Source organism: Diadema antillarum, unplaced genomic scaffold (assembly GCF_040938485.1).
Source record: "Diadema antillarum isolate AM-2024a unplaced genomic scaffold, OU_Dant_1.0 scf00000163, whole genome shotgun sequence".
NCBI classification, from domain to species: domain Eukaryota; kingdom Metazoa; phylum Echinodermata; class Echinoidea; order Diadematoida; family Diadematidae; genus Diadema; species Diadema antillarum.
In genome coordinates, this window is record NW_027271052.1 from 942,691 (window position 1) to 970,085 (window position 27,395).

The 27,395-nt window shown below is 39.1% G+C and overlaps 1 protein-coding gene across 1 annotated transcript in view; it reads right to left on the minus strand.

The window, feature by feature from the left end:
* LOC139722342 (sodium channel protein 1 brain-like) overlaps positions 1-27,395 on the minus strand; it is a 42,866-nt gene that overhangs the window by 6,842 nt on the left and 8,629 nt on the right. Inside the window, exons 8-31 of the mRNA XM_071633652.1 lie at positions 27,122-27,179; positions 26,554-26,565; positions 25,926-26,088; positions 25,052-25,186; positions 24,504-24,767; positions 22,585-22,729; positions 22,052-22,326; positions 21,490-21,660; positions 20,947-21,291; positions 19,931-20,282; positions 19,459-19,589; positions 18,519-19,031; positions 17,625-17,798; positions 17,146-17,268; positions 16,293-16,556; positions 15,300-15,353; positions 14,739-14,876; positions 14,098-14,211; positions 12,138-12,408; positions 10,156-11,381; positions 9,319-9,342; positions 4,304-4,373; positions 1,644-2,642; positions 651-866 (exon numbers count right to left, since the gene is read on the minus strand). Coding sequence (XP_071489753.1) covers positions 651-866; positions 1,644-2,642; positions 4,304-4,373; positions 9,319-9,342; positions 10,156-11,381; positions 12,138-12,408; positions 14,098-14,211; positions 14,739-14,876; positions 15,300-15,353; positions 16,293-16,556; positions 17,146-17,268; positions 17,625-17,798; positions 18,519-19,031; positions 19,459-19,589; positions 19,931-20,282; positions 20,947-21,291; positions 21,490-21,660; positions 22,052-22,326; positions 22,585-22,729; positions 24,504-24,767; positions 25,052-25,186; positions 25,926-26,088; positions 26,554-26,565; positions 27,122-27,179 — 6,237 coding nt within the window. The remainder of the gene's footprint in view (positions 1-650; positions 867-1,643; positions 2,643-4,303; positions 4,374-9,318; positions 9,343-10,155; positions 11,382-12,137; positions 12,409-14,097; positions 14,212-14,738; positions 14,877-15,299; positions 15,354-16,292; positions 16,557-17,145; positions 17,269-17,624; positions 17,799-18,518; positions 19,032-19,458; positions 19,590-19,930; positions 20,283-20,946; positions 21,292-21,489; positions 21,661-22,051; positions 22,327-22,584; positions 22,730-24,503; positions 24,768-25,051; positions 25,187-25,925; positions 26,089-26,553; positions 26,566-27,121; positions 27,180-27,395) is intronic.

Here is a 27,395-nt window from a genome sequence, read left to right on the forward strand (position 1 = left end):
ACATCGTTGTCGGGTTTTTTTTTCTCTCTCTCTATTGCTTCTACCTTTCCACATCATCTCCATATTATGATTAGGATGCATTTTATTGTATGACAAATAAAATGGCAACTTACACGGCAGAGTTATTCAAGTGTTGATATAAACCTGAGGGCTGAAGGCACGGGGAGGGTGCATGGGGGAGGGGGGAAGGGGGAGGGCATAATGGTGTTATGTTGGTGTGTATGTGTGTATGTGTGTATGTTTTCTCGGAAATGGCCTTTTTTTTCTCTTTTTTTTCGAGAAGCAATGAAATATGCCCGTTTTTGTTTTTTTTGTTTTTAAGCAAAATATCTATTATGTTCCTGTTTTGCGGGCTTTTGCGAGAATATGTGTTAAAAAATTAAAAAGCGGATTTGGTGGGGTTTTTTTTTTAGTTAAAAGAGTTACAGAGTAAGTTTGACATTATTTTTGCACAATGTTGGTATTACTGCATTTTGTTCTTATGTAGTGTAAGTTGATGTTATTTTGTATCATGATTGTGTATGTCTGTTTTTGTATGATGTCTTGTTTTTGTTTTGTGAACGTTTCTGATTCTTGTGACATGATATTGAACGAAATTCAAATAAAGAATTATAAAAAAAAAATGTCATCAATATTTGGCGAAAACTAACACGAAGTAAATACATCTGAAGCTGCTTCCTTGGATTTAGTTGACAGATCGACGCGCAAAATTTGGTAGACGTCGCACCAGTACAGCTTATTCTGCACACTCTCGTACGCCAGACAGTATGGTGTTGTCGAAAAGTTGAAAAATTCGGCGACAGTCTCATTGTCGAGGTCTGCAACATAAACTCCTTGGTTTCCATGACCAACAAAGATGGTGGCACCTGCGGCAACACAGAATTGAGAGAGAAAGAATGAAAATCTATGTAATCATTGTCTGAATTTTCTGGAGATACTTTTAGAACATTCTAGAGTCTTCTAGAAGATTCAGGAAAGATCAAAGTCCCGTGAAATGTTGACTTTAATGAACAACGATCAACTATACTTACGTTAATGAAATACCCCGAATTTTGTAAATGGTATAGTCGAGTTGAAGAAGTGTTCAGTTTTACAAGCAATCGAAATATCATTGTGATTCCTGAACTTTCCTGTATTACAGTGTATTATAATGTATTATACAAAATGTTCGATTCAAGGGAGAACTGACAATCAATGTGCGTAGCAAAAACAAGTGATACATGTATATGATGTATGTTTACTTTTCAAACGAATTGTGAATAAACAAAACATTAATCATAAAAGGACCTATTTAATATCTTACATTTTCTATAAAACTATGATAAGTATCCCTATTACAATTCTATAGTTGTTAAAATGGGTTTTGTGGGAGGGTTCCTGTATGTGTAGGTGGTCTTTATGCAGGAAGCATCAGTGCTTCAGCATGTATAGCCATGCTCGATACGGATGGATGCGTAATATGGTGAGAAAGAAAGTTAAAGTTGTTGCCAAGGGTATGACTGTGGTGACATGTTGATAGCGTGTAGTACTAAATGTTAATAATCTATCAGCACGTTTCCATTATATCTTAGTCATGAAACTTCAAGCGAAATCAACTTGTCTTCTGGCATCGTAAGTGGTGTCTGTAAATAACCACGTATTACCTTCCGGTGTTTCACACTTCAAATCTGTTGTCTCTGTTGAAGCGGGCAAGGTAGAAACTCCAGTGGTTGAAGCGTCATCAGTTGTTTGACCGAGGGAAGTTGTTGAGGATGATGTAGCGTCCACCCCTACGGTAGACCTCTTTTGTGCGTTTTGCGTCGGAGCTGACGTAGACAGCTTTCTCGACTTTGTGACAGTTGATGGTGCAACATCGGGTTCCGTAAGTGGAGAATCTGTTGAGAATGGTAGCTCGCCTGTATCCATGGTAACTGACAAGTATGTAGATTGCGCGGCAGTTAGTGTCGTAGTTGACAAGGGAGTCGTTGATAGCACATCTGTGGTCACTTCAGTGGGTTGTTCTAAAGTTATTGGAGTGCTGTGAAATTGGGTTGAGAGAACCGTTCCTTCTCTCTCCGTTGTCGGTTGCTCTTGTGAGAAAAGTAAAGCAGACACTTGAGTCGTTTGTGGTGTAGTTGTCGCGAGAGACGTCTGTTCGAACGATGCAGTCTCCTGACCCGTTGTGTGTGGAGTGTCTTCTGTCTCCGCCGCTGTCTGTTCTTCACTCCATTGCGGGTGTGTGGTTATTTTTACCGCAGTTGACGCTTGTTCGTCGGTGGACAACATTGTCATAGCGGAGGTAGTCTCCTCTTGTAAGGTTGTCAGTGACAAAGTAGCAGCATTTGATGTCTGAAGAGGTGAGTTTTCCGTTGCCACTTGCGATGTTTGCATTGCGGTCGTAGCATCAGTTGTAGTTTGGGTTGGCTTAGATGGCGTTGCTTCTTCAGCCAAGCTGGTTTCTTGGAAGGATGATGTATGGGAGAACGTATTCGCTTGTGTAGTGGCACGAGTTGTCTCAATCAACGTGGCTAAGAAAGGTGACTCCGTCGTTGCTCGTGTATTTCCCGCAGGCTCTGTTGATGTTTGTGATCGTGTAGGAGTTGTTGCAACGTAACTCTGAGTTGTTTCCACATTTTCTTGCTCTGTCGTGCTTGTTACGGAGGCTGTAAGAAGGACGGGATAAGAGCGAAATTTTAATCACTGGGTTATTGCCTGAAAGGAGGCACGATATGACAGAGTCGAAATGTACTCAATTATTATTATTATTATTATTATTATTATCATTATCATTATCATTATCATCATAATCTATTCAATTATTATGGTAATAAGAACGATCACTGAGTAATGATGGTGTGACAATCGCAAGTTCTTTCCGCTTAATGGATAGCTAGTGGTTAGTATCGGTAACGATTGGGAGTACAGCTGGTAACTTGAGGAATGCAGAAAGCTAAAAAGTCTAGATCTTACTTACTGTAGTCAAGAGCGGGACGGCAGACAAAATGACGATGGCCTCTGGGAAATGGGAGAGATATTTCATGTGGAAATAGATTTATCTGTTCGCCTCGTGAACCGTTGATTGCACGACATGGATTAATCTTCTGATCTGTCCATTCCAAGTCATTTGTTCCGTTTCTTAAACAAAGAGTGCCAACTATCGACTGATCCCCCGGCGACAAAAAGGCGTTGAAACCTGCAACTTCATTATGAAACCAATATCGAAACAGTATAAATTTCTGTGATTAGTTTGCGATGTAAATGCAACAAATTCTTCATTCAGTGCAACAATAAAGAAGAGAATGGTATAGATCAAAGAACACTTATCGATGTTTCGCTCTTTTAGATTTCGTTTTGGAGATCGGTAACATATTACCTTTATGAAATTCTTCCGACATAAATCTTTCCATATCAATATCAATATCATTTTCCAACCGACCAAACGGAAGTCTTCTTTTTCTCTCGATTGACAATAAGGATGTTTAATCGTATTTCTTATCCTGGGTATTTTCCTCCCTGGGTTTGCTACTCCTTTGCTAACGAGCATTTGCTAGCATGATTATACAATAAGGTAGATAATATATGCAGGGTTCAACATTGGCGGTGACCCGGTGTTCCGGGGCTATTATAGAAATTGTTGGTGTAGGGCCATCAGACTTTCAGAAGGTATATCTTTTGGTGGCCCGACCTAGCAACTAAGAGTCAAATATATCGCTATGTTGAGTCCTATTATTCAACGCCCTTACCATTCCGTTTCGAGCCATCAACATTTCAAACATTATGATTTTAGTGGCTCGAACGGACCTTCAGAGAAACGAAGCTAGTATCGAGACCTGATATAAATCAATACACCCCCATGCACACACACAACACATTATGATCATATATATATATATATATATATATATGTATATATATATATATATATATATATATATACACGTGTGTGTACGTGTGTGTGTTTATTTTTATATATAGTAAACAACAAAATGACTTATTAGTGACAACTTTCAGCAAAGAATATATATATGTCATATATATATTATATATATTATATGATATATATATATATATGATATATATATATATGTATATATATATATATATATATATATATATATATATATATATATAAAAGAGAGAGAGAGAGAGATGAATATCAAACAGAACACGTGATATACAAGGCACTGAATAGCGGCGCCAATCATGTAAGTCTTTCCCAGGAAAGTTCGAAAGGTAATCCGAGAGATTACTATCTTGCAATTCTGGAAATTAACAGTTCGGTCAATTTGTTTGACGTGGTCTTTGAATGAATTGATAGACCTACCTTGGGATGTAAAGATGATGATGAAGAAGAAAGCACGTACGACAAATCCAGCCGGAAATATTCCCCTTGCCTGCAAATTAAGTAAATAATAAAATCTGATTATCTGATTGAACTGTCATGATTTGTGATTATAATGATAAAAATGTTTGACGAAATTGTTTAGTTTTTCCTTCTTCAAAATTACGAACGATAAAGGTCTGTATCGCATTTAGGAACAACACAGCTTTCAGTACGTGGCATTTAACGGTCTACTAGTTTCTGTTGATTACTATCAACAATCATCTGTGTCCTGATAAACTAAAGGTTTACTCGTAGCTATATTTTCCATGCAAAGTTGCGATACAGAGCTTCAGCCATAAAGTGAAAAAAAGACGGCATGATGTGGGGGGGGGGGGGGAATTGACGAGGGGGAACTGGCCATGGCAAATATGTATGTATAATGGATTTTTATATATATAACATATTCATCTACTCATTCATTAACATACTTAGTCATTATATAGATAGATAGATAGATAGATAGATTAGATAGGTAGATAGATAGATAGATAGATAGATAATGAAAGATGAAGGCATAGACATGAGTGTTTTCTTTTATCTCTTGTTCCTTTCATGTTAGTGGATGTTAGAAGGTGAAACTAGGTCTTAACTTGAAGCATCAGCCTAGATAGTGTAGAAGCTGTGGCACGAATCAAAGACTATGCAATGGTTCATAAATATTCAATGCACTAAACTCGATCTGTTCACCACTATCCACTGTCACTAGATAACTTAAAGGCATAACTTACCATTTGCAGATGAAACGAAAACCCAGCATTAGTGCTTTAAAGTAGTTCTAAAGTGTGAGTTAGAGATAGAAACAACCACTGTAAAATTTGAATCAGTAAAATCGATTCTAAGTATTGTTAAATATACAAAATGTGAACAATAGTTATAATAAAAATGTTTCAAAACTAAACCGTATACCGCTACGGTTTACTGAGAAAAATGATGACATCTCCTCATAACTTTGGCTTTATTGCAAAACTTTCACATGGAAGGGTGTTTTGTGGTACAACAGACCTACACATATGCATGAAAGGCGATATCTTGAACATTTTGCAAATGACTGCTCCCAAAGGTAAACTGGACCTTTAAGGCACATTTCATCTAGCCTTAATCTCACATCCAACCCAAGAATTGTTCTTGAGCAATCACAGGTAGCCGCAGATGATCTGATCACTGAATTCTCCACACGGACAAAAAAAAAATGATGCCTTTTAATGCACCTGACCTGATTAAGACTACAGAAAATTAGGTCAGTTTGACACGCCTACCTCATCTTGAAATGCACACACACACACACACACACACACACACACACACACACACACATACACACACACACACACACACACAAACACACACCCACACACACACACACACACACACACACGCCCACACACACATACATACACACACACACACTTACGTGTACACACACAAAGACCACCCAAACTAGCAATAGGTACTTGTCATCTTGTGGGATTACCCCGTTGTTTTCTCCCATAGACATTTTAATTATTACTCGTATAATGTCATTTAACCCCCACAGTGCCTTACTGCCTGAGTAAATAAAGTGAAACATAGGATAAAACCCCCACAATGTACCTCTTGCTCGTCCACAAACACACACTCACACACACACACACAAAAAAAGAATCTGTTCTAATAGGACTCCAGTAATAAGATGTAATTGCCTAATTTACATAGGCTAACATATTACATATTTCCCTTCCAAATCGTGTGTGCTTGAGCGCTTCCGTCAGGGAGATGAGATTCACCTCCCTGCTTCGGTATATTGAAATGATGTATGACAAAAGCAGCAGTGAGGGTAAATTCCTTTAAATTAGAGCCATGATAATGACAAAAGTGATAAAATTTCTACAACAGTAAAAATCGTTGCAGTCATACTAGTAAGAAAAATATAAAAAGCGAAAGAATTGTAACATCTATTTGTACTCACATTTGTATTTGTTACTTTATGAGAATAACTGATAATATTTTCTTTTAAACTTTGTACTCTTAGCTGTGCAAGTATATATAACAAAACAGTGATTTGAATGGGACAGAATGGAAAAAAAAAGTAAAACAGGATGCAGTAAAGACCAGAAATGAAAATCTCAGAAATATAACAATGACCGATATAATGAGTATACAACGTCATAAACAAACAAGAAAACGAACCTAGAAGTGGTTTAATTGGAGTGCATCTACCTACATTATTAACATGGTTCTATTTCAAAGATTAATTTCAAAAAATCATAATTTTTATGAAAACATGAACGAAAATAGAATTAAGCGTAATTGTACATTTATACTAGGGTAAATATAGCAAATACATTATGAGTTTATCTGTATGTAATTTTCACTTAAAACAGGTTTCAGTTTCAATCATCATCAGCCTTCTGGAAATATGAAGGGAATGATATGTTTAGAGGCTCATTCTCTTATCACAATTTCATGTTTGCCTATTTCAAGTGATGAAATAAATTTCGTGTTAACATGACAGCGTATTACAGTCCTTCAAAACTTACCATCTTTCGTCTATGCAGATTCTGTCCTCCAAGAGAGCCTCCAGTTGCCATTTTTTGACCCATGAGGCATATCAGCTGACAGAAAAAGGAAATGTGTTTTCAGTGACAAAGCCTAGCTCCTTGGGCAACTCTAGAGTTTGAAAGTTTACCTATATTTGAGGGGAAGGATTGCAGGCTATCATATGGAAAGCTACACGAAATTGGATGAAAGAGACACGATCACAATTCGCGATGCCCTTGGACAGAGTGGTACTAATGGTTACCCCATGCTGTGGGACCGCCTTATAATCCGGTGTATACGTCGTTGGATGTGCACCGTTACCAAGGCAACAAAGTGATAATGCCGCTATCTTCCCCTTACAAAAAGCAAACATGATTTGTGCTACTTACGCTCTATGCAGCATCAATCAGTGATCCTTATCTGTATATACAAGTGCAAACAGTGAATATTAACAATACCAAATTTGGAAGGATCTGTTATGACATATGTCTTGATTATCTGCATATCAATCCGCTGATGATTACAAAAATACGTTATGATTTTGATGAATTTTCATTTTCTCTGTCAAATACGACAGTTCGTAGCCAAGTGATCTAAATCGTCAGGAAAGCAAACTTTTCAAAGCATCAATAAACATCCGATTATGCACTCATGATTCAAAAAAAAATTCCTTGAAATCTCATTAGTGAGCTATCAAATCTATCTCTCTCTTTTAAATGCATTGCGTTTTATCAATTTTGTTGTTATGTCGGGCAAGCCTCCATGCACACTGAAAAAAAAATTGAATCATCAATCATCATCATCTATCGAACAGGTCTCTCACAGTCACCTGTAAACACACATTTAAGTCAAGTCTTCGCATTCACGATTTTTTTAATATAAAAATCATTTGGTGATAACTATATAACATCTTCTTTACCCAATGTCGAGATTGCACAGAAGCATTCCTAACCAACCTGATCGTAATGAGTCTTTATAAGGAACACGTGATCTTCGAGGTAACTTGTAGCTTTAGCTCTCATTGGAGCAGTCAGTTGGGTAGGGTGTTGAATAGCAGGTGTCACTTTATAATACGCACGCGTAGTACGAGAGCTGAAGGGGATAGGGGATCCATCAACTGGAGTTTTAGGATGCTCAGAAGGGGTGTATATTTATATATATATATATATATATATATATATATATATATATATATATATATATATGTGTATATATGTATGTGTGTGTATAGATATATATATATGTATATATATGTATATGTACAGTAGGCCTACTTGCTCATAATCTGACAACATTGAGGTAGAAAACATGTCAGTTACCCCATTCTGCAGCTTAATGCGTTTCTGTGTTCCTTTTCATTGCGTTGTTGTTGTCGTCGTCGTCGTTGTTGTTGTTGTTGTTGGCCTGGGAGGGGGAGGGGGAGGGCTGTTATTGTGGCAGGAAACCCGCTGTTTCCAGGCCAGATACAAGCACGGTACGAGCACAGATACAGACATACAAGAGTTCGTCCATGCCTGCATACACACAAATAAGATACATTCATATCTACGTTCATGGCGTCTGACGTGCAAACACACATAAACCCATGTACACAGAAGCGTGACAGCATGCACACAAACCAACACGCAAACATGCGACATTCATGAGAATGAATATACGTCATGTATTCAAACTAATATACATACACACTCACAGATCAGCTCAAGAAAAAGGCCAAATCACAGTCGATAGCTCTGTTCAGTTTTCCAACTCTCTTTATGTAAAAGGAATACGCCAACACTTACAACCATACACCAGCAAGCTGCTTGGCGGTATGTATCATTTAAAAAAAAAAAAAACCTGATGTACATAGAGCATGACCTTTAATGAAATCATTATGTACAGTGACTTCTCCTTCTCCTTCTCAATGCAAGTTAAAAAAGGATAAAAGATAAACCAAAATTTATAGCAGTCGACAAAGAAAGAGATATTTCTAAGAGGAGAAGAAGAATATTTCCACATCATTTGTTTCCTTATTTTCATCAAACATAATATACCACAGACTTCAAGAAGTGCTTTTACTATTCACTAACTGTATCGGAGTAAAACCTTGATTTCTTTTTAAGTTCGATTGTGTAAAGCAAACATAAACAAAGCCGTCATTTTCATTGTTTTCCAACACTGTGTTTACTCTGTAATGAAGTTCGTCAATTCCGTTTAAATATTGTTTAGTTAACTCATGACTTGACGATGGCGTGACCAAATTTCGAATTCCGAGTCACTGTATTTATTTACAAACGATTTCAGTATTTTGTATGGCATCGTAGCTTTTGGAATATTCTTGTTTAATAATTTTTCTACACTCTCCTTTTTGTGATTTACTCATGCAAATTAAATACTAAGTCTAAAAAGGCATATACAGATAAAATACTGAAAAAGTGATCAGGAAATCAATGAACTTGATGCTTTGAACCTTGAGGACCCTACACTTTCACGACGAAAATAGTCCGTCTTACTTTTGTCAACAGAAGTAAAGGACTCGTTACGAATAATTAAGATATTAACATGTTTCTAGATTCGATTCACATTCATTTTTACCTAGACAGGGTTTTTAGTAGAAGGTCGACCTCCTCTAGAGCAGTCTGGATGTGTGTATATTGCTTGTTTTCTCAATGTTAATGTAAGATTTTGCTTACTTACAGACAGAAAAGGACAAGACACCAAAATAAATTTCTTCTTCGGGTAAAAAAAATGGATAAATCTCTAGCAAGAATAAAAACCCATCGCTATCCCTCAACGTCAACAAACTACCATCCAAAATATCAATACAAATCCACTTATCTATCAAGCGGGAGGTCTGCATTTGCATGGTTCAAAGCATTAAAAAAATACACCTACTGGACAGAGTACATAACCTAAAAGCAGTACAACTATATCATACACTTGCTACGTAAGACACATTGTGTGAAGATATTTCTGTGAGGCACTTAGGTCCTTTTGGATATTTCTTCATAATTTACATATCAAATACTTTCTCTCAATTCTTCACACACACTTGTTTGAATATCAGTGGTTTATTGCACTTTCTCTAGGCACACCTGTACGATCAACAATGCGTTGGTATGAGTTACATTGCCTCGACTCAACTAAGGTTGATATTCTTTGTGTTTTGCCTAGAAATACAGTCATGTACATAGCAAAATAATTGGCAACGTTACATATCAGTTCTTATTTGTTTCCTCCTGGAGATCAGTCTCTATGACGTAAATTCTATTGTCATGTCATAATTTCGTCACAAGCACGTCACTGGAAGATTCTCGTCCTCGAGAAGAGGTTCTCATCTCCAACTGGTACTTCTCGGCTTTATTGTTTGTCGGTAAGCTCTCATTCGGATCTTCGGCTATCATCGGCGTGGTGCTTCGAGAGAGCCCCAATTGACCGGGAAGTTCCATAGCGGGTCCGAGAGAACCCGAATGGCTAGCGTCTAAGGTCGACCGACCGGCGTCATGAGAGTTTCTCCGCGAAGCACTGTGACTCGCATTTGCGGCCCTGTTGGCCGACGCGGCCTTGCTGATTTCTCGGCGGAGGCGGAAGAACCTGTAAGCTCGTTGGACAATCTTTGCCGCTTGATTCATTTTATTGATCTTCATCGTGCTCGTCGTTGGTTGTACCTGCTCACGGTCAGGGAAGGACTCCGCGAATTTTTCCGCCATTTGTCTCTGGAGTTCATTGAAATCATCAGATTCCTCAACATCTGCTAGCACTCGTTTGGTCAAACTAAACAACACATCAAGACAATGTAGCCTAAACCCTTCGTAGATTGGCATGTCCAGTGCCGCGATTTTAATTCTGTTAGGTCTAGCTAGCCGCAGAGGCGGTTCTAGCGCGTCGCAAAAATCGCTTAGTTGTTCGTATGAGATAAACTGTGATGCAGTAGGGTCGTACCTCTCCCATACTTGGTAGAACATACCAAAGTCGTCCTCAGTGATACCCACTTCTTCCTGGGCATGAGCCTGGCTGAAGTTCTCAAGGATGACTGCGATGTATGTGTTGATCACCACGAGGAACGTAATGACCAGGAAGACAAGCATAAAGAAGATTGGCAGGTGGAAACTACCACAATTGCCGTTAGGGTAACCACCGTAGGTGGCGTTGCAGTCTGGTGGTTCCACCATGAGAGGGTCCAGGACGTCGTTCCAGCCCGCCGATGTCGACAGGCGGAAGAGCAGGAGGATGCTGTTCAGGAACGTCTCGAAGTTGACGACGTCGTCGATGGCACCGTCTTTCTTGACGTAGGCGAACTGCGACATGCCGACGATAGAGAAGACGAAGATGACGAGGAGGAGGAGGATTCCGATGTTGAGCAGAGCGGGCAGGGAGATGACCAGGGCGAAGAGAAGCTTGCGGATCCCCTTGGCCTGTTTGACCAGCCTCAATACTCTCCCGATTCGGAAGAGTCGAAGGACTCTCAGCAGCGTTGGGTTGATGAAAAAGTCGTTCAAAAGGTCTCCGAGGATAATACCTGTAAGAAAGCAAATAGACTTATATCAAAGCTGTGCCGTCAGCTGAAGAAATCATTAACAAGATTGTAAAAAGGTTGTAGCATTTGATTTGTTTTGCGTACGAAGTCAAATGTAAAGACATTGAACTTGCAATTTTTAGTTTTCCTCTACTTGAAAGGCTCTTAACGCTCGGGGTAATAACGTGTCTAATATTAAACAATCCCCATTTGTTAACTTCCACAAACCTCAACATCCGTTCATTTAGATTCATCTTGACAATCATGAGGAAAGACGCTGTTGAACTTTGTACTGAGGTAATGACGTTGATTTTATATTTCACCCGTGTCTTCCACGTCCACTAAAGCAAATGTTTTATTTTACCGTCATTATCGGACTATTAGAACAATGTGATACTATGAACGTATCAAGGAAACGCTCAATATTAAAGTGTTGTAAGCCCTTTAGCTGCAATTGCTTGAAATTTTATTCGCACCAGGGTTAGAATTTCCTGTATGTTTAATACTAGTACTTCGATGTTGATGGCAGCTTTACACAACACTGTAAAATATGATATACACGAATCATTACGTAAACACAAATTGTTCATGCTGTTGTTATCACCATTCCTGCTGCTTGATTGGGATTACAGTTGCAACTTGAGCTATGGAAATTGCTCAAATCACAGAATATTCTGCTGCTTACGGAGACGGTAGCACAGTGGTTGGCACCGAGGTAATTTTCAGAGAAGCAAGTGAACTCAGCTGCGAGCTACTGACCTAGGAGTGACATGACGACGACGATGAAATCAAAGACGTTCCAGGGAATCTTGAAGTAGTACCAACTGAGGGCAATGAGTTTGATGATGGCCTCCAGAGTAAAGATGGAAGTGAAGAAGATGTTAAGGTTGTCAAGGACGTCAGTAAACTCCTGCGACATCTGGTAGTGCTCGACCATCATCGCCAGCATGTTCAGCATGATTATGGAGACGATGAGGATTTCGAATTTATTGTTCGACGTCAGCTTGTGGAAGAAACTTTGAATTTTGTTCTGCATGGAAAGAATGAGAGATTGGTCGATGGGAGAATTAGTTGTTATGTTGTTTGTCAGATTGTTTTGAAGATGGTGAAATTATAGGATGTATAATCGTCAGGTGGAAACTTCATCGCAAATCACACATTGAACGAAAGAAATATGTTAATGTATAATTATACCCCTCATCTTCACTGTACAGTGTGCGCTAATATTCAGTCACTTGCAACGGCACGCGAATATAATATCCAAGTGACGGTATTTATTCGTGTTTAGGCATCAATTTCTGCAAGTCTAGGTGCATTCCTTCGTGTGAATATATCTTTGAAGGTATATAAATTGCTCAGTTGCACTTGTTTGTGTTCTATGTCTATGTACGTTGACAGTAATAAACTTTACAGTCCAAATAACGAAATGTTAGTCACAAAGATTAATGTCACACAGTGCGGAATAAATCAGAAGCTTATAATTGTTGAGAGCTTTTTTTTTTTCTTTCATGTATAACTTGCTGTATAACTTATGGTGCATTCTGAAAACTCATAGATGTGCACTTATTTCTCGATTCTCCGGGTACTTCATGCCTGTAGCCACAGTCGTTAAATCATGGATCCTTGCATTTATTCAAATAAAATAAGAAATACTAAGGGTGCAATTATTGAGCCTGGAAAGTTGAAAGGTAAAGACAAGAAAATGTAGGGTAATACATGGCTTGGGGATAAAATTATGCAAAAAGAGGATGTGTCATATACTTCAATTTTCCACTCCGTAATTATGTCAAAATTATTCAGTTTTGGTATTATCATTGTACTGTACTCATTGCACGGAGCGTCACACCCAAGTAAAAAAAAAAAATTTTATACCTCTTCACTGCAGTTATCGGAAAATTGCACACACAGTAACACTGCAAACAAATAGTATATCTATTTATATATTTATATATTCATTAATATGCATATATGTAAATACATATATATATATATATATATATATTTATATATACATATATATTTACATATATACATACATATTTCACGCATAAAATGTAGAGAAATTATGTAATATGATAGCTAAAGTCTCTCAAGTAATTAAGAAAAAGTTCACGCGTCCACAGATAAGATCTGTGATGTGTAAATCAGCAAATACTTACCCCGGTCTAAAGTGGTCCACATAAATAAGGCAGGCAAAATCAAGGGGCAACGAAAATACAGCAAAGGTTGAAATCATCATACATAACAGTGTAAGTCAGCATCAATTCATCCACACTTTCATACTAACTTTGATTGCATTTAATCATTCAAGAGCTTGTTGATTTCTGATTTATTTTTTCTGATTTCTTATAACTGGTTCCTTATCTTTATGTTGGTAATCTAATTCTGAGAGGCAATCAAATAAAACAGGGTTGTGATTCTAATCGCTATACTTGAAGCCGCTTACCATTTAATCTCAATTATACTAACATGTGGTAATATCTTTTTCAGCGGATGATTGTTTTGTTTTTTTGCAAGAACATAATAACACGTTACTTGTTTTAATCTTCTCACTGTGGTGAAAGATATTGTATACAGTAACAGACTTTAAGATAGTGATGCATTTTGGGTTTAACATGTCAGCATAATGATAACGCGCGCACTGGTTAACGTCATATTTTTTAACATGTTTAAAAGCGCCTCCCATCAGAGCCGTGATGTCATCGATGAATCATCTTACCGTCGGTTGTTTGACTTGTTTGGTAGGCTTCTTAATTCCCAGTCGTCTCATGGTTTGGTAGTACTGCTTTTGATTCGTCGTCAAGAACATGTCCATAGAACTGTCACCTTCGTACTAGAAACGACAGAATAACACTGAGGTTTAGGCGCTTGCTAGCAATTTCAAGGAACAGGTAACTTCTACTGTGCATTGTTCTTGAATTGTATATTTTTAAACTTATTACAGTGTGGTTAAAGGGGATTAAAGACATGCGCGACATTACTCCACGAGAGTAAGATTATCGTATGATGTCTTCAGGTAATAAAATTCAACAATAATGCTATTGCTGTCCACGTTGACTAACGCTTTATACGCTATCGACAAACACAGCTCGAGAATATAACATATCCATACGTGAGGCATTATAATATGGAAGTTTTGTAGTCATGGTAGTAGCAAAAGCTGACTGTTTCAAACACACATAAAATGAAAAACCATTGCAATATGTGTGTGGTGCGTGAACAGCTTCGAAATCCGTTGTGAATCGTTTTCGGCAATGAAAGTAGTCAACAGATCCATAGACACTAGTGTTTCGCAGTAAACTTGAACTAATCCTGCAAAAGTCTTTAAAGAAAAAGAAAAAGAAATATACTATCGCTTACCTTGCGTTTAAGCGTATTGAAGTTGTCGATGATGACGCCAATGAAGAGATTTAGGAGGAAGAAGGAGCCGATAACGATGAGGATGAAGAAGTATGCATAGGCCAGCATGTTGTTGTCCTGATGGGGCTGGAGGTCGTACTGAAAAAGAAAACAAAACTGCATAAAATATTTTGGATTCACACAGACAAGAAGTTTTGATCGCATGCTTGGTCACACCGATTAATAGCTCACTCTGCACTATGTGAACATGCATAATATGTCAAAGGGAATGTTTATTGCACACACACGCGCGCGCGCACGCACACACAATGGCGTCAACCGGTAATTTCCTCAGCAAAAATGTAATGCTGAATATTTTTTTTAAATAGTCATTTCATGAATGACACACTTTAATGTCTAGCGCGTTATACTTGCACGTTTCGATTGTTTTGATTCTTTGGTTTCGACGTAAGACTATAAGGTAGGCGAATCCCCTCCTCCGCTGCCTCCACCCTCAACCCCTCCACCCCCCCCCCCCAAAAAAAAAAAAAAACATCCCAAAAAATAAAGCAAGAAACTTACCCCTCTTGCGTCCACTCCTGAACTCATAGCTTCCATCCATCCCTCGAAGGTTGCCTGAATTTAAATCAGAAAGAATAAATGATTTAAAATCCCATCATACACATACTGCTAAAGGACAGTAACTTTCAAAAGCCCCAAATAATTGAGTCAAACAGTAAAGCATTCGTCTTCTTAAGCTAAAATCAAAACTCTGATACCGAATGTATAGCGCACGTCCATCTCCGAGTCTGAATTGTGTCGTCTCTTTCATTATCTGCAGGCTTATTTCTTCTCTTAATCACGTAATGCTCTTGTTCATAAATATAGAAAAAAAATGCAACATACGAAAATGTATATTCACAACCAATGAACACAAGCAAGCACAAGTGTGTGTTTTCTTGCGTTGATTTCACATAGAAGATGTTAAATTCAGAAGAGCGAGTGATCGAAGTAGTATTTCAGATGTGTCTGCACCAGCATCAAATGGTCTGATAGTACAGTGTACTAGCACACGGTGATTCACTTTAAATCGCTACCATAACATCTCGAGTGTCACCAAAATGCTACAAGAACTTAATTGGACCACTCTGGAACAGCGCAGAGAAAATGACAGGCTAATTATGATGTACAAAATACACAATAATCTCACTCCTCTTTCAGCACAGGACTATATCATCAAACAGGCTACTCAGTTAACGAGAGCCTCGCAACCACACTCCTATCAGGTACCATATTCGAGAACTGAATCGCATCGCCATTCGTTCTTCCCAAGAACTGTAAGGAACTGGAATTCCCTGTCGTCAGAAATTGTTTCAGCGCCATCTGTGGGATCATTTCGAAACCGTCTAACGGTTGATCACAGTGGCTAGTATTTTCGTCAAATTTTCTATGTGCTTGTAAATATCTGTAAATAAATTGTATTATAATGTAAATATCACCAGTCTGCAAGAATCTTCAGTCTATTGAAGGAGGCAGACTTAATCAGAAGAAGAAGAAACCGTGATGCGCACGTACCACTTGGAAGAGGGTTACGTAACCCTTGAAGACGTCGTCGAAGTTCATGTTTGGATTTTCCCACGAGTAGTTCAGATTGAGGCAGTCGGACTTGTTGTTGACGATATCGATTGGTAGACGTTCTCCGTCCTCGTCAACGCATCGGTAGAAGCGCCCAGAGAAGAACTGCACCCCGGTGATTGAGAAGATAAGCCAGAAGATGAGGCACACCAGTAGAACGTTGGCGATTGACGGGATGGCGTGGGTTAACGCGTTGACGACAATCTGGAAAGAGGTGGTTGAAAGGTAAGTCATTGACTGCTGGCAGTGTCACAAATGTTGCAGAATGTGATTAATCGACTCGTAAGCTCATTGTGTTGTATGAACTCTCTCGCGTATAAAATCTCCATGTAGCTTGTATCTTGTAGCAAGTACGTTTGCAGCTTGTAGATTGCACTGCAATGCTGCAATGCATTGTGTAAAAAAAATCGTAAAACTTAAAAAAAAAAAAGAGGACGAGCTAAAAGGGTAGAACTGCAAAATAATGTGCACTTCACATTCATACATTTTGGCAACATTTGGCATTAACGCGGTTACACATTGACATGCTTTTAGAACAATGTTTCTTAGACTTGCATCGAGACGCCATGGCAACACAGACATCATCATCTATTAATATGGTTTCCAAATATATATATTACCCCTAACCTTCAGAGGGGTCCTAACTGACTTTCAATCATGACGCCGCCTAATCGTGAACTATTCCTAGTTGGCCAACCTTATGCTACATGGCAGGCTGATTATCAAAGCCAGGGAGTGGCGGGGCTAGTTTGTTTGTTTTTTTTTTAAGGTAGCAGTCACGGACAACCCTTACCTTCATTCCTTGCCACCGTGAAATAGCTCGAAGTGGTCTCAGTGCACGAAGCGTACGCAGGGCCCTGAAAGCTGTGATGTTCGTCAAACCAATGACGTCACCCAAGATACTCAGAAGGCTTATCTGGAACAAAGTGAATAGTCATTTATAATCAGTCGCCTACGATGATCTCAACGAGGTGATCATGTTAAAAGAAAGGAGAGCGGACGAATGATGCAGGTTGCACATTATGACTGGAAGATATCTGCATTGCTTGGTGAAATAAAATAGAGTCTGAATGGTAAACACGTTGGCGGTTTAAAGAGATACTTAGACGATAATGTATGTCCACTATCTATGATGCTTATCAGCAACTCAAGCATTGCAAACTCGAGGCAATGTTGCACTACAAGCACAAGCTGTCCTAGCCATAGCATTACAAGACAAGTGAGGTCTAGGAAGGAGACTACGCAGCACTGAATTTAAAAGCATAGACTTACGACTACGATGACGAAATCTAGCCAGCACCAGAAACTCGTGTAGTACTTCACGAAGCCGAGACCGAGCCATTTAATAATCATCTCGACGACGAAGATTGCGAAGAAGACGTAGTTGAGGTAATTTAGGATCATTTGCCTCTGGGGGTGGAGCTCCAGGTAAATATCCTCGAAGATCTGAAATAGAAAAGCGACTGAATAACTAAGCTATCTGTGTCTAAACATTTAAGATATTTGCGTAACTATCGTTCTTTTTACATAAAGCATTATTTTGATTACTATAACTCTACAATTCTTTTCATTATTTTGGTATTTAATGCGTGGTATTATTTTCATCATTATTGTCAGGATATGGCTACTACCATTTGTAGCATTACTGTTATTGCTATTATCATTGTCAATATTGTCACCAACATCATCATTACGATCTCAGTGTATTTTGAACACATCTTATTTTGAGGGGTACACCAACAACAGTGCATCAATATCTCACCCCACCCCCAAATATATATGTACGTATATATATATATATATATATATATATATATATATATATGTATATATATATATATATATATATATATATAAGAATAATTCAAACAATTGAACAACAGAGGGGGCATAGAGACGAAAAACATGCATTGCTAAAGGATTTCATCATGAAGCAATATGCCGCATGGGGAGAAACAATTGCCACTATAATTGTATGAACTGACAATAAAATTTGAGATGAATTGTATAGTCCCGAAATCAGCGAGATATTGAGGAGTCCAATGTCTAATACTGATCATAGCTCAGCATTTTCATCAAATTTACCATTCGTGGTTTATAGAACGCATTCTCTGAAGCGAAGGCTAGGATCAACGCACGGCTCAACGTCATGGATCAGCTACTTACCAGCGTGATGCTACTGCCGAAGATGATGATAATGATGAAGGTTTCGAATACTTTGTGCTCGCAGATGGTACACATGATCTCACGGAACCTTCGCCAACGGTGGGCGACGTCGTTTGTGTTGGGGTCCTGACAGCACTGTATGCACGAGCACTTGATTTGACACCATCGGATACAGGACTTAGGCAGGCAGTCTTTCACTGGATCTTCGAGCTCGGGCTCGTCGATGGTGGCCGTGGTCTCCACCACTTTTGCCGTGTCGCGTCTACTGGAGATGCTGGCCAAGGAGGCGTGGCTGAAGGACCGGCCAGCCACCGGGGTAGCGTTGATCGAGCGATTCGGCTCCATCTCGCCAGTTTCAGCGTTGGTGCTGATGACCAGGGCATTGGAGGCTGGTTCGACGGGTTCGTCGTCCTGTGCCGGCTCAATGGCAAGAATAGGAGCCGGGAGTGGGGCGATGGGTGGTACGGGGGCTGGGGTGACGAAGGCCTGGGAAATCGGCTGGGGCGGCGGCAACTGAATGACGGAAAAGAGTGGAATTGTGGCATCCTGGGATTATCTCTTAAAACAACTGCAGATATGTTCTTTAAGAATCCACATTTCTTCCTTGAAAGACTGTCAATTAATTCATACCGGGGTGAATATCAATATTTTGTACGATACGTGAAACACATTAACATGGCAGACGCATCTCAATGCAATATCATTTTTACTATCATTGATTTGCATTTATATCTTCCTAAATGTAGGTCATACCACTCATTACAAAATGAGTAAAATCATCATGAAGCTGGGTTGAAGAGTTAATAAAAACGATACTAATAATGTTGAATTCATAGGTACAAATAGTTAAGTCTTTGAATAATGATAAAGACAACAAACATAGTGAGAACATCGTCTTGATGATGAGTTACGTCTTACGCCACGCAGTTGATGTACTCACCGATCGTATGCTGACGGCACTGCCATTTCTGCTGGATCCATTTGTGTACATGTGAGGCAGGTGGCCGTTGGACCTCGCTAGGGTGGGGTGTAAGTGCGTTCCATTGGACGTCAGATGACTTCTGTTACGCACTGTATGGTGTTCGATAAAGTAATACTCGTCAATGCAATGATTGCTTTTGTCGTATCTTCACATCCATGCTATATGACGCAGAGTGTTTTATCAAAATATATCTGTGATAAATTTCAATTTCAATTTCATTTTCAATCTATTTTCATATATCAGTGAAAAATACATCAACTAAAACTGCCTTGGAATATAACGAAGAGTGATGAACACTATAAAAAACAACATGAATATGCGTGTGTTAAAATCCATCTTGTAAGTACTTTTGGGTGGTTGTTTCTTTAATTGTGGCTTAGTTTGTCTGTCTGTCTATTGTCGATGAATCTGTTAAGGACGCTAGACTTACGTGTTTGTGAAGAGTTCTCGATGTCGATAGTTGATATTTTATCTTCGTCCTTCCCGACGTCCTCGACAACAATGAATTCGTTGATGGCCGGCTTTCCGTTCTTTACAGGTGGCGCTGTCCCATTTGCCTTGGCCTCCGTCTTCGCCTCAACCTCTTTCAAATTCTCGCTGCTGTTCTCAACTTTGTTCTGATTTCGGAAGCGCTTGCAGCAGAGGCAGGGTCGAATGCAGCACATGATCCAGCGACCAATCTTCTTGACGGCGATCACAAGTTTAGATTCCTCGGTCTCCTTGTTGCTCAGGGAGTCAGAGGCGAACGAGTTCAGCAGCAGGGCGAGGAACAGGTTAAGGATCTATGAATTCGATATAAAACAAAATACTGATGAGCTCATTTTGTTTCTTTTATCGCCTACGTCACACAATCAAGGCAACCAATTATTGGCGATCCTGACCCCGATTTGCGTCAGTTGCGTGATTTGATGATTCGTAGCAGATGTCAGTTATCACGAATTCAGGCATACGGAAAATGTGAGGGATCCAGTAGTTAGCCTGCTATCTAAAACTGTTAGACTTACTAAGAGCACATGACCTCCTTTTCCAGGAAGGGAAAAATACGTTAAAGAATGTGATTATGTATGTACATGTGTATTTTTCACGCATGAGAGAAGGCTAAATGATAAAATAGGCAATATCTTCATTCATCATCTTGTTTTGTTAAATTGTATTATTCCCTACAAAGAATTCTCATTATGCTCATTAACTCGTTATGCTACTGATTTAGTATGATTAGCTTGTTGATATCTTCTGACATTACATGGTTACCAGATGGCTGACATTTGACAAGCCGTATTCTTTTGAAACTCTTCTCATTCTTTATCAAATATCAAATAAGTTGGAAAAGCCCCGTTTTGCCGATTTGACGGTTGCAATATACGTCTTAGAAGAGTATATCATTATTTTCTAACTCGGACTTTGCACTTCAGCACCCGATCGAGGCTCAAGTTTATAAGTCCTTACCATAATGTTGCCAACAACGAGGGTGCTGATAAAGAGTATGATGCAACCAGCCGTGTTTGCCACGCTCATACAGTCATAGAGAGGTTCGATCCACTCTCCACACAGGATCCGAAAGACGAGCAGGAAGGAGTGGCCGAAGTCGGTGAAGTTCCAGGGCGGCACGTCACCGCCAAAGTTCTCGGGGACGTAAGAGGCGCCGAATAGTTGCATGCCGATGACGGCAAAGATGAACATAATGATGAGGAGGACGACGGACACGTTGGCGATGGCGCTAAGCGTGGTTCCAATGATAGAAAGGAGTGTCCGCATGGTTGACCACGACTGGGCCAACTTGAGTACACGTAGCTGTAAATTTGAAGAAGGACGAGTCAAATCGATATATTGTAAATATTATCATCATTACCATTGTTCTAAGGATACATTAAATTGGATTTCGAGCATCATATTGCTATAATTCATAATGACAAATTGATATGATGGAATTCATATTTGAATTGTAATATATTGATAGCTGAAGATATGCAGGAATTGAAATCTACCTACCATTCGAAACGTCCGCAGAGCACCCAGGCCCTGTACACCCTGAAGTCCTCGCTCCAACAAACTTACGGCAACGACCACGAAGTCGAATATGTTCCACGTGTTCCGGAAAAATTTTTTGTCTAGCGCTATTAACTTGAGTACGCATTCGATAGTGAAGATGTAGGTGAAAACCTGAAAATCAATCAGAAAATAAGAATGTGTCCGTTATTCACTCGTAATATGATAATGAGACATATTTTACTAGATTCTTGTCTATTTCAATCGTAGCTGTACAAAGGAAGGAAAACGGAACATCCTATTGTAATGAAATGCAGACATAATCACATAGACCTTTGATTGCTGTTGATTAAAAAGGTTGGACTAATTTAAGCCAGAGAGAGACAAAAACAAATCGGGAGAGCCATAACTATTCTTTGTGATATAGAAATAACACATCATTAGTTAGGCGCGTATAAGTATTAGTCGATAGTCAACATCATGGGATATTGTATGCTAGCGGTGAACCTCTTCTCTGTTTATTCTGACTTCTAGTTCTTATACTCTGGTTGGGGTTTTGACCCACCTCATTCCCTTTCTCGGAGACATTCGCAACGTGCTCAGGGATACCATTGTGATCCATGGCGAGGAAAACCGTGTTGCCGACGATGCAGAGAGTGATGAAGAGGTCCATGAGGGGGTCTAGAACGATCCATCCCGCCCAGTACTGGACCACCCGCCACCGCCTGTAATGGGGGTATGGGCATATGAAGTTTCGTCGGCAGCAGCCGCAGCAGCTCGAGTAGTCGCAGCAAGGGACGTCGCGTCGGTTTGCAGGATCGCTGTCATCTTCAAGTTTGACTACCATGGCAACGAGAAAGAATGGACAAAGAACAATAAGAGTATATCAAAGCACATTTAAAGTAAGATGATAGAAAAAAGAGTGGATTTTGTAATGTTCCTTTCTTTTGTATACGAGCATATGTCAATGTGCTCTTGTATTTTGCAGACAAAGGAACAACTGTTTTGTAAAAAAAAAAAAATGGATCCATACAAGCACATTGAATGGAAACATAGAGAGACGGAGATGAAGAGATATCGAAAGGGTCAAAGTGATACCTGGTTCTTCATCTTCATCCCCGGTCGCCCCCCATTCCTTGGCCGTACTATCACCGTCTCCTCCGCTGCCACCTGCTGAAGCGCCCTCATTGTTCTCTGGTGTCGTTTGTTGGTCGATGTCTATGGTGCTGCCTTTGCCGGGTTTCTGATGAAGCACAGGACGGATGTGACATTAGGTTAATGAAAAGAAACGACAAAATAACTAAGTTTTACTCCTAAAGAATATGTTTCATACAAGTGGCAGAGTAGGGGGGGGGAGTGCAGGAATTTAGGTTACGTACGAGGGAACATCCACACTTGGCTGGCCATGCCAACCACTCGACCGGTGCACTGTGGGGTACCTCTTCGCAGCCTTGTTCTGCCAACGCGGAGGGAAAGTCTTTTGTTCCTGCTGGGTTGCCCATTGTTGAAGGGATTTCAGTAACACTGGACCGTATCGATCGCATCAAGTATTCATGAAGTAAAGCCAGGCGGATCGAGTATTGCGCTAGTTTCGCTATCTCCCCAGGTTATTTGTTAACCCTGTTTGGTTCCGCAGCTTGAGAATGCATACCTCCCCGAACAGGGCAATAAGACTTTCTCCTTTGCGAGACAGTATAAGTGTGAGTGTTTATAATTACATCGTTAGACTTCTATAGGTAATTCAGCGTTTAAATTTGGGCGTCTTGCTTTCAACTGTAAAGAAAACTTTATGTTTACGTTACTTGTCATAGCTACTGTCATTGAGAGAGACAAATATATGGAATATTACATTTTTTTATATAATTATTCTACAAAGTTCAGGAAAGAGATGCCCAAAACCTTTCAGAACATTCGAAGCAAATACTCTTTAAATCGAAGCTGTGACGATTCCTCTCTAATTGTCAACTGTGTATTGATATCATTAGTATCGGTAAAAGTATCTGATAAATTATTTTAAATAAAAAGAGTTCATTTCGGATTCTCTTAAAGGAATTTCAAAAATGGTGTGGACGTTAATACTTTTACTGCTAAAGTCAAATTACACTCTTCTGCTCATTGTCCGAAGAAGTGTTGATTCTTCTTATAACTGAGTTTCACGATCTGGCATGAACCTAACCTAACGCCCCCCCCCCCCCCCCGTTTTTATTCTATGTAAACAAACTGAGCTCTATAACTCACATTTCAGAGACACAAGATGAAAATATGGATGAAGTTCAGGTTTTAGTGAATACAACTGATATCGTCGACACATCAAAAAGCAGAAGCGATTCTGGAAAAACATTGTTTAACCGTGTTTAAATGGAGATACATAGTTTTAGTGAGTTATTGAATCAACAAACTAAAAAATTACAATCGTTAACCGGCAAAATATAACTTTTTTCGACATCATCATCGTACCAGTATCCTGTGGTCTTTATGCCGTATCAACATGATGCCCCAAAGTATCAAATTTCTCTGATAAAGACTTGTTTTGGAATATGATTAGTATCACTTCAAAAAGTTACCACAAGAGTTAAACATTTAGATTTCCACACAAAAACTCACGTCGTAGGTCGATTGAAGTGCACTCAATGTCAGTTCCTTTAAAACAAAATGGGAAATTATTGGGAATGACACCAAATTTAAGCATTGCGCAATTAGTAGGTTGCATTATCATTATTAACTTGATATAACTGTATCATTCGGCAAAAATTGTAGAGGCGACCATCACTCTATCACCACACGCTCGAGACTTACATGGCAATAACCAATGTCAACGTTAAAATGTTGAAACAATGCATCAATTTCATGTGTACCACTACCATGACTAGTATTTTGAAATCCAAACATTTTGTTACATCAAGAGTATTACATATCTGAACCTTTTCAGGTGTTATACCATAAGTTCACTCCTGCCACCAAATGTTAATCGTGTTCTTTTGTGTTTTTTTTTTCTGTTCCAAAATTGATGATCGTACCTCTGACACTTTGGACTCGATGTCGCTCACGCTGTAATTCTGTGGTTGGTTTGGGTCCGACGACGTGTTAGCCTCGTCACCTGCGTAGCCATCGTTCTCCTGCCCTTCGGTGAATTGCGTAATAGCCTGACTGCCTTCTTTACTTCGCTTCTCTTGTTCTTCTTTCAACTTTTTCTTCTTTTTCTTGGCAGCCAGTCGTTTAAGTTTCTGTGCGTCAAGCTGCAGCACTGAGTCTTTCTTCTCTCTTGCTTTCTTCTCCTTCTCCTGAAAAGCATAAAATATTGTTGAGGAACCAATCTTAATTTCAAATGGCCACTGGAGTACTAAAAATCTATCAATGTTTAATCAGAAAAGTAGTAAAGTAACGCTTACGCAAAAAAAAAAAAATCTTTCAAACTTAAAATCATATGTATGTCAAGTGGACTCCTTTGAAAATCAGCTGTGCTGAAAGGGCTATCCACCCTATTGCTGGAAATAAATAAATAAAATAAATAAAAATCTGGAATTTGTCGATATTTTATAAAAATATGGTGAGGTAGTTTACTTACCCGCCCTTGGTTCTCCATCTCTTCCGTGTACGCCATCGACACCACCGCGAGCATGAGGTTGATGAGATAGAAGGCGCCAAACATCGTAGTTAGGATGAAGAAAGATGCAGCAAATGGTCCTTGCGCACGAATCAGCTATTATAGAGAGCATCATGCAATGCATCTTTGTCATTCTTGTCATTAGACTTTTTTTTCTAAAGCTAACACCACCAATAATACTTGGTTGATATCTCATTCGCTAATCTATTCATCACTTAACATCTTCTTGTGATTTCTTCACATGTATCTACATACGATTTACTTCAAATCCTCGAGTTATCATTAATCTTGCAGTCCATACCGTGACAGGTCATCATGTTATTTGCTTCATCACTCGTTACAAGAGGGCTGCCCGTAGAAAAAAAAAAACACCTTTTCCGTGTGTCTGTTTCTGTTTGTTTATTTGTTTGGACGTAAAGGGGTTGTGTTTACAATGTATTAACAGAAAGTATCACATTTTCATTCTATTTTGAATGATACCAAGTCTGATATTCGGAGGACTCGAAGCACAACACACAAGTTTAAACTAACATCTGGAGTGTAAACACTAATATTCGAGACGTTTTTGTCGTCATTAACCTGTTCCATGCTGAATTCTGAAATCCCCATAAGCTTGATGTACTGACCATCAGGTTCCCGTATAGGGAATTGATTAACCCAGCGTTACCAGGTATTGTATTGATCTCTACCCCCCTAGGCCAAAGGGTACATATTGGGGGAACAATTTGTTCGAGGTGGTTGGACACTGGACATTCATTAGAACCCAGGATCCTTTCATTTACGAGTGCAGACACTAAATCCACTACACCGCTATGATGGTTCATGTGCTACTCACGTGGTTGTAGACGTTCTCCCAGAAGTCGAGTGTTATAAGTTGAAAGCATGTCAGCATGGCATAACCGATATGATCAAAGTTGGTATAGCCGTTGTTGGGATTGTCCCCGATGTCTTTGAGACACGTGTAGTTACCGTCGTCCTCGATGTCGAAATTGCAGCCGCTGTCGAACAATTATCATTGAAGTGTCTTGAATGATGGTGACAATTTCCGTATGTATAGCACATCATTGTTATCATCACAGGCAATTGTTAACATTTCATCCTCCATAATGTTTTAGCCTTAGCAGTTTCATAATAGCATCTGTAATTCAATCTCTAGAACAGTACTATTTCAGTAGCTAATATTCAGCAACATATCGATTTTAGCCCGTCACTGAGCGATACTTTATCAAATACAGGAAGAACTATAGCATCATCATGATTAAAAATGTCGTATAATTGAGGCTGACAAACTGAGTAGTGATCAATACTAGCGGCTTGGGAATAAACGGCAGGGAGAAGTTTCATAAAAATTCGATGATGCCACATGCAAACAGAGTAAGGACAATTGATGAGGTTAATGTCACTGCATGGATAGGAGATGACCAGTTTCTTGACATCGTGAAAGTGTCGTGAGTTCAACCTACCTCCAGTCTCGGCTGTGCGTTTGTGTCGTTGAAGAGCGAGGGGAAACGAAAGACAAAAAAATAATGAAAATTAATTGTGTGATTATGTAATCGCTGTCAAGTTCAATTTACGTTTTGATTAGAAAAATGGGTTTCATGATATGTATCAACGTAAACAATTTGCATCATACTCTTGGCATGTAGTTTTTAAAGCATTTTAGCTAAAACGAGATAATTAAGGACATCATAAACATGGCAGTCTGGTGAAACCATTCTAAACAACAATGACAATAAGTAACGTCCAATGAAATATGATGAAGGAAATATAACTATCTTGCCTTTTACCAACAGATATTAAAAGATATTATATAACGGTCTAGAAGAGATTAAACACCTCTGAAAAGAATAGACGGAATTTCCTTTTTGTGTTATTTGCTATACTATAGTTAGTTCAGCTTACTTTGCTTCGTTAATCTTTGTGTTTTTGTGTTATATCTTGTTTTCTGTTTTGTTTTGTTTTGTTTTGTTTTGTTTTGTTTTGTTTTGTCTTGTCTTGTCTTGTTTTGTTTTGTTTTCTGGCAGTACTCACCCTCGGAATGTTATGTTGCTGCATACAACAGGGTCCCCAGCCCAGTATTTCCAATTTACTGTGGGAAAAAAAACACACACACACAGACAGGAAAGAATTGGTCAAATCATTGAGTCATCACGTAATCAGTCTGGACATCTGGCATTTCTTTCACTCCCATATAGTCTGCTTAAGAGCTTCAAAAGAACTTGCAAGTCAAATGAGATTTTTGTGTGTGTGTGATTTCTGTAAACTGTTTATAGAAGACACACCGGAGAGGTGCTTAAGCATCTCC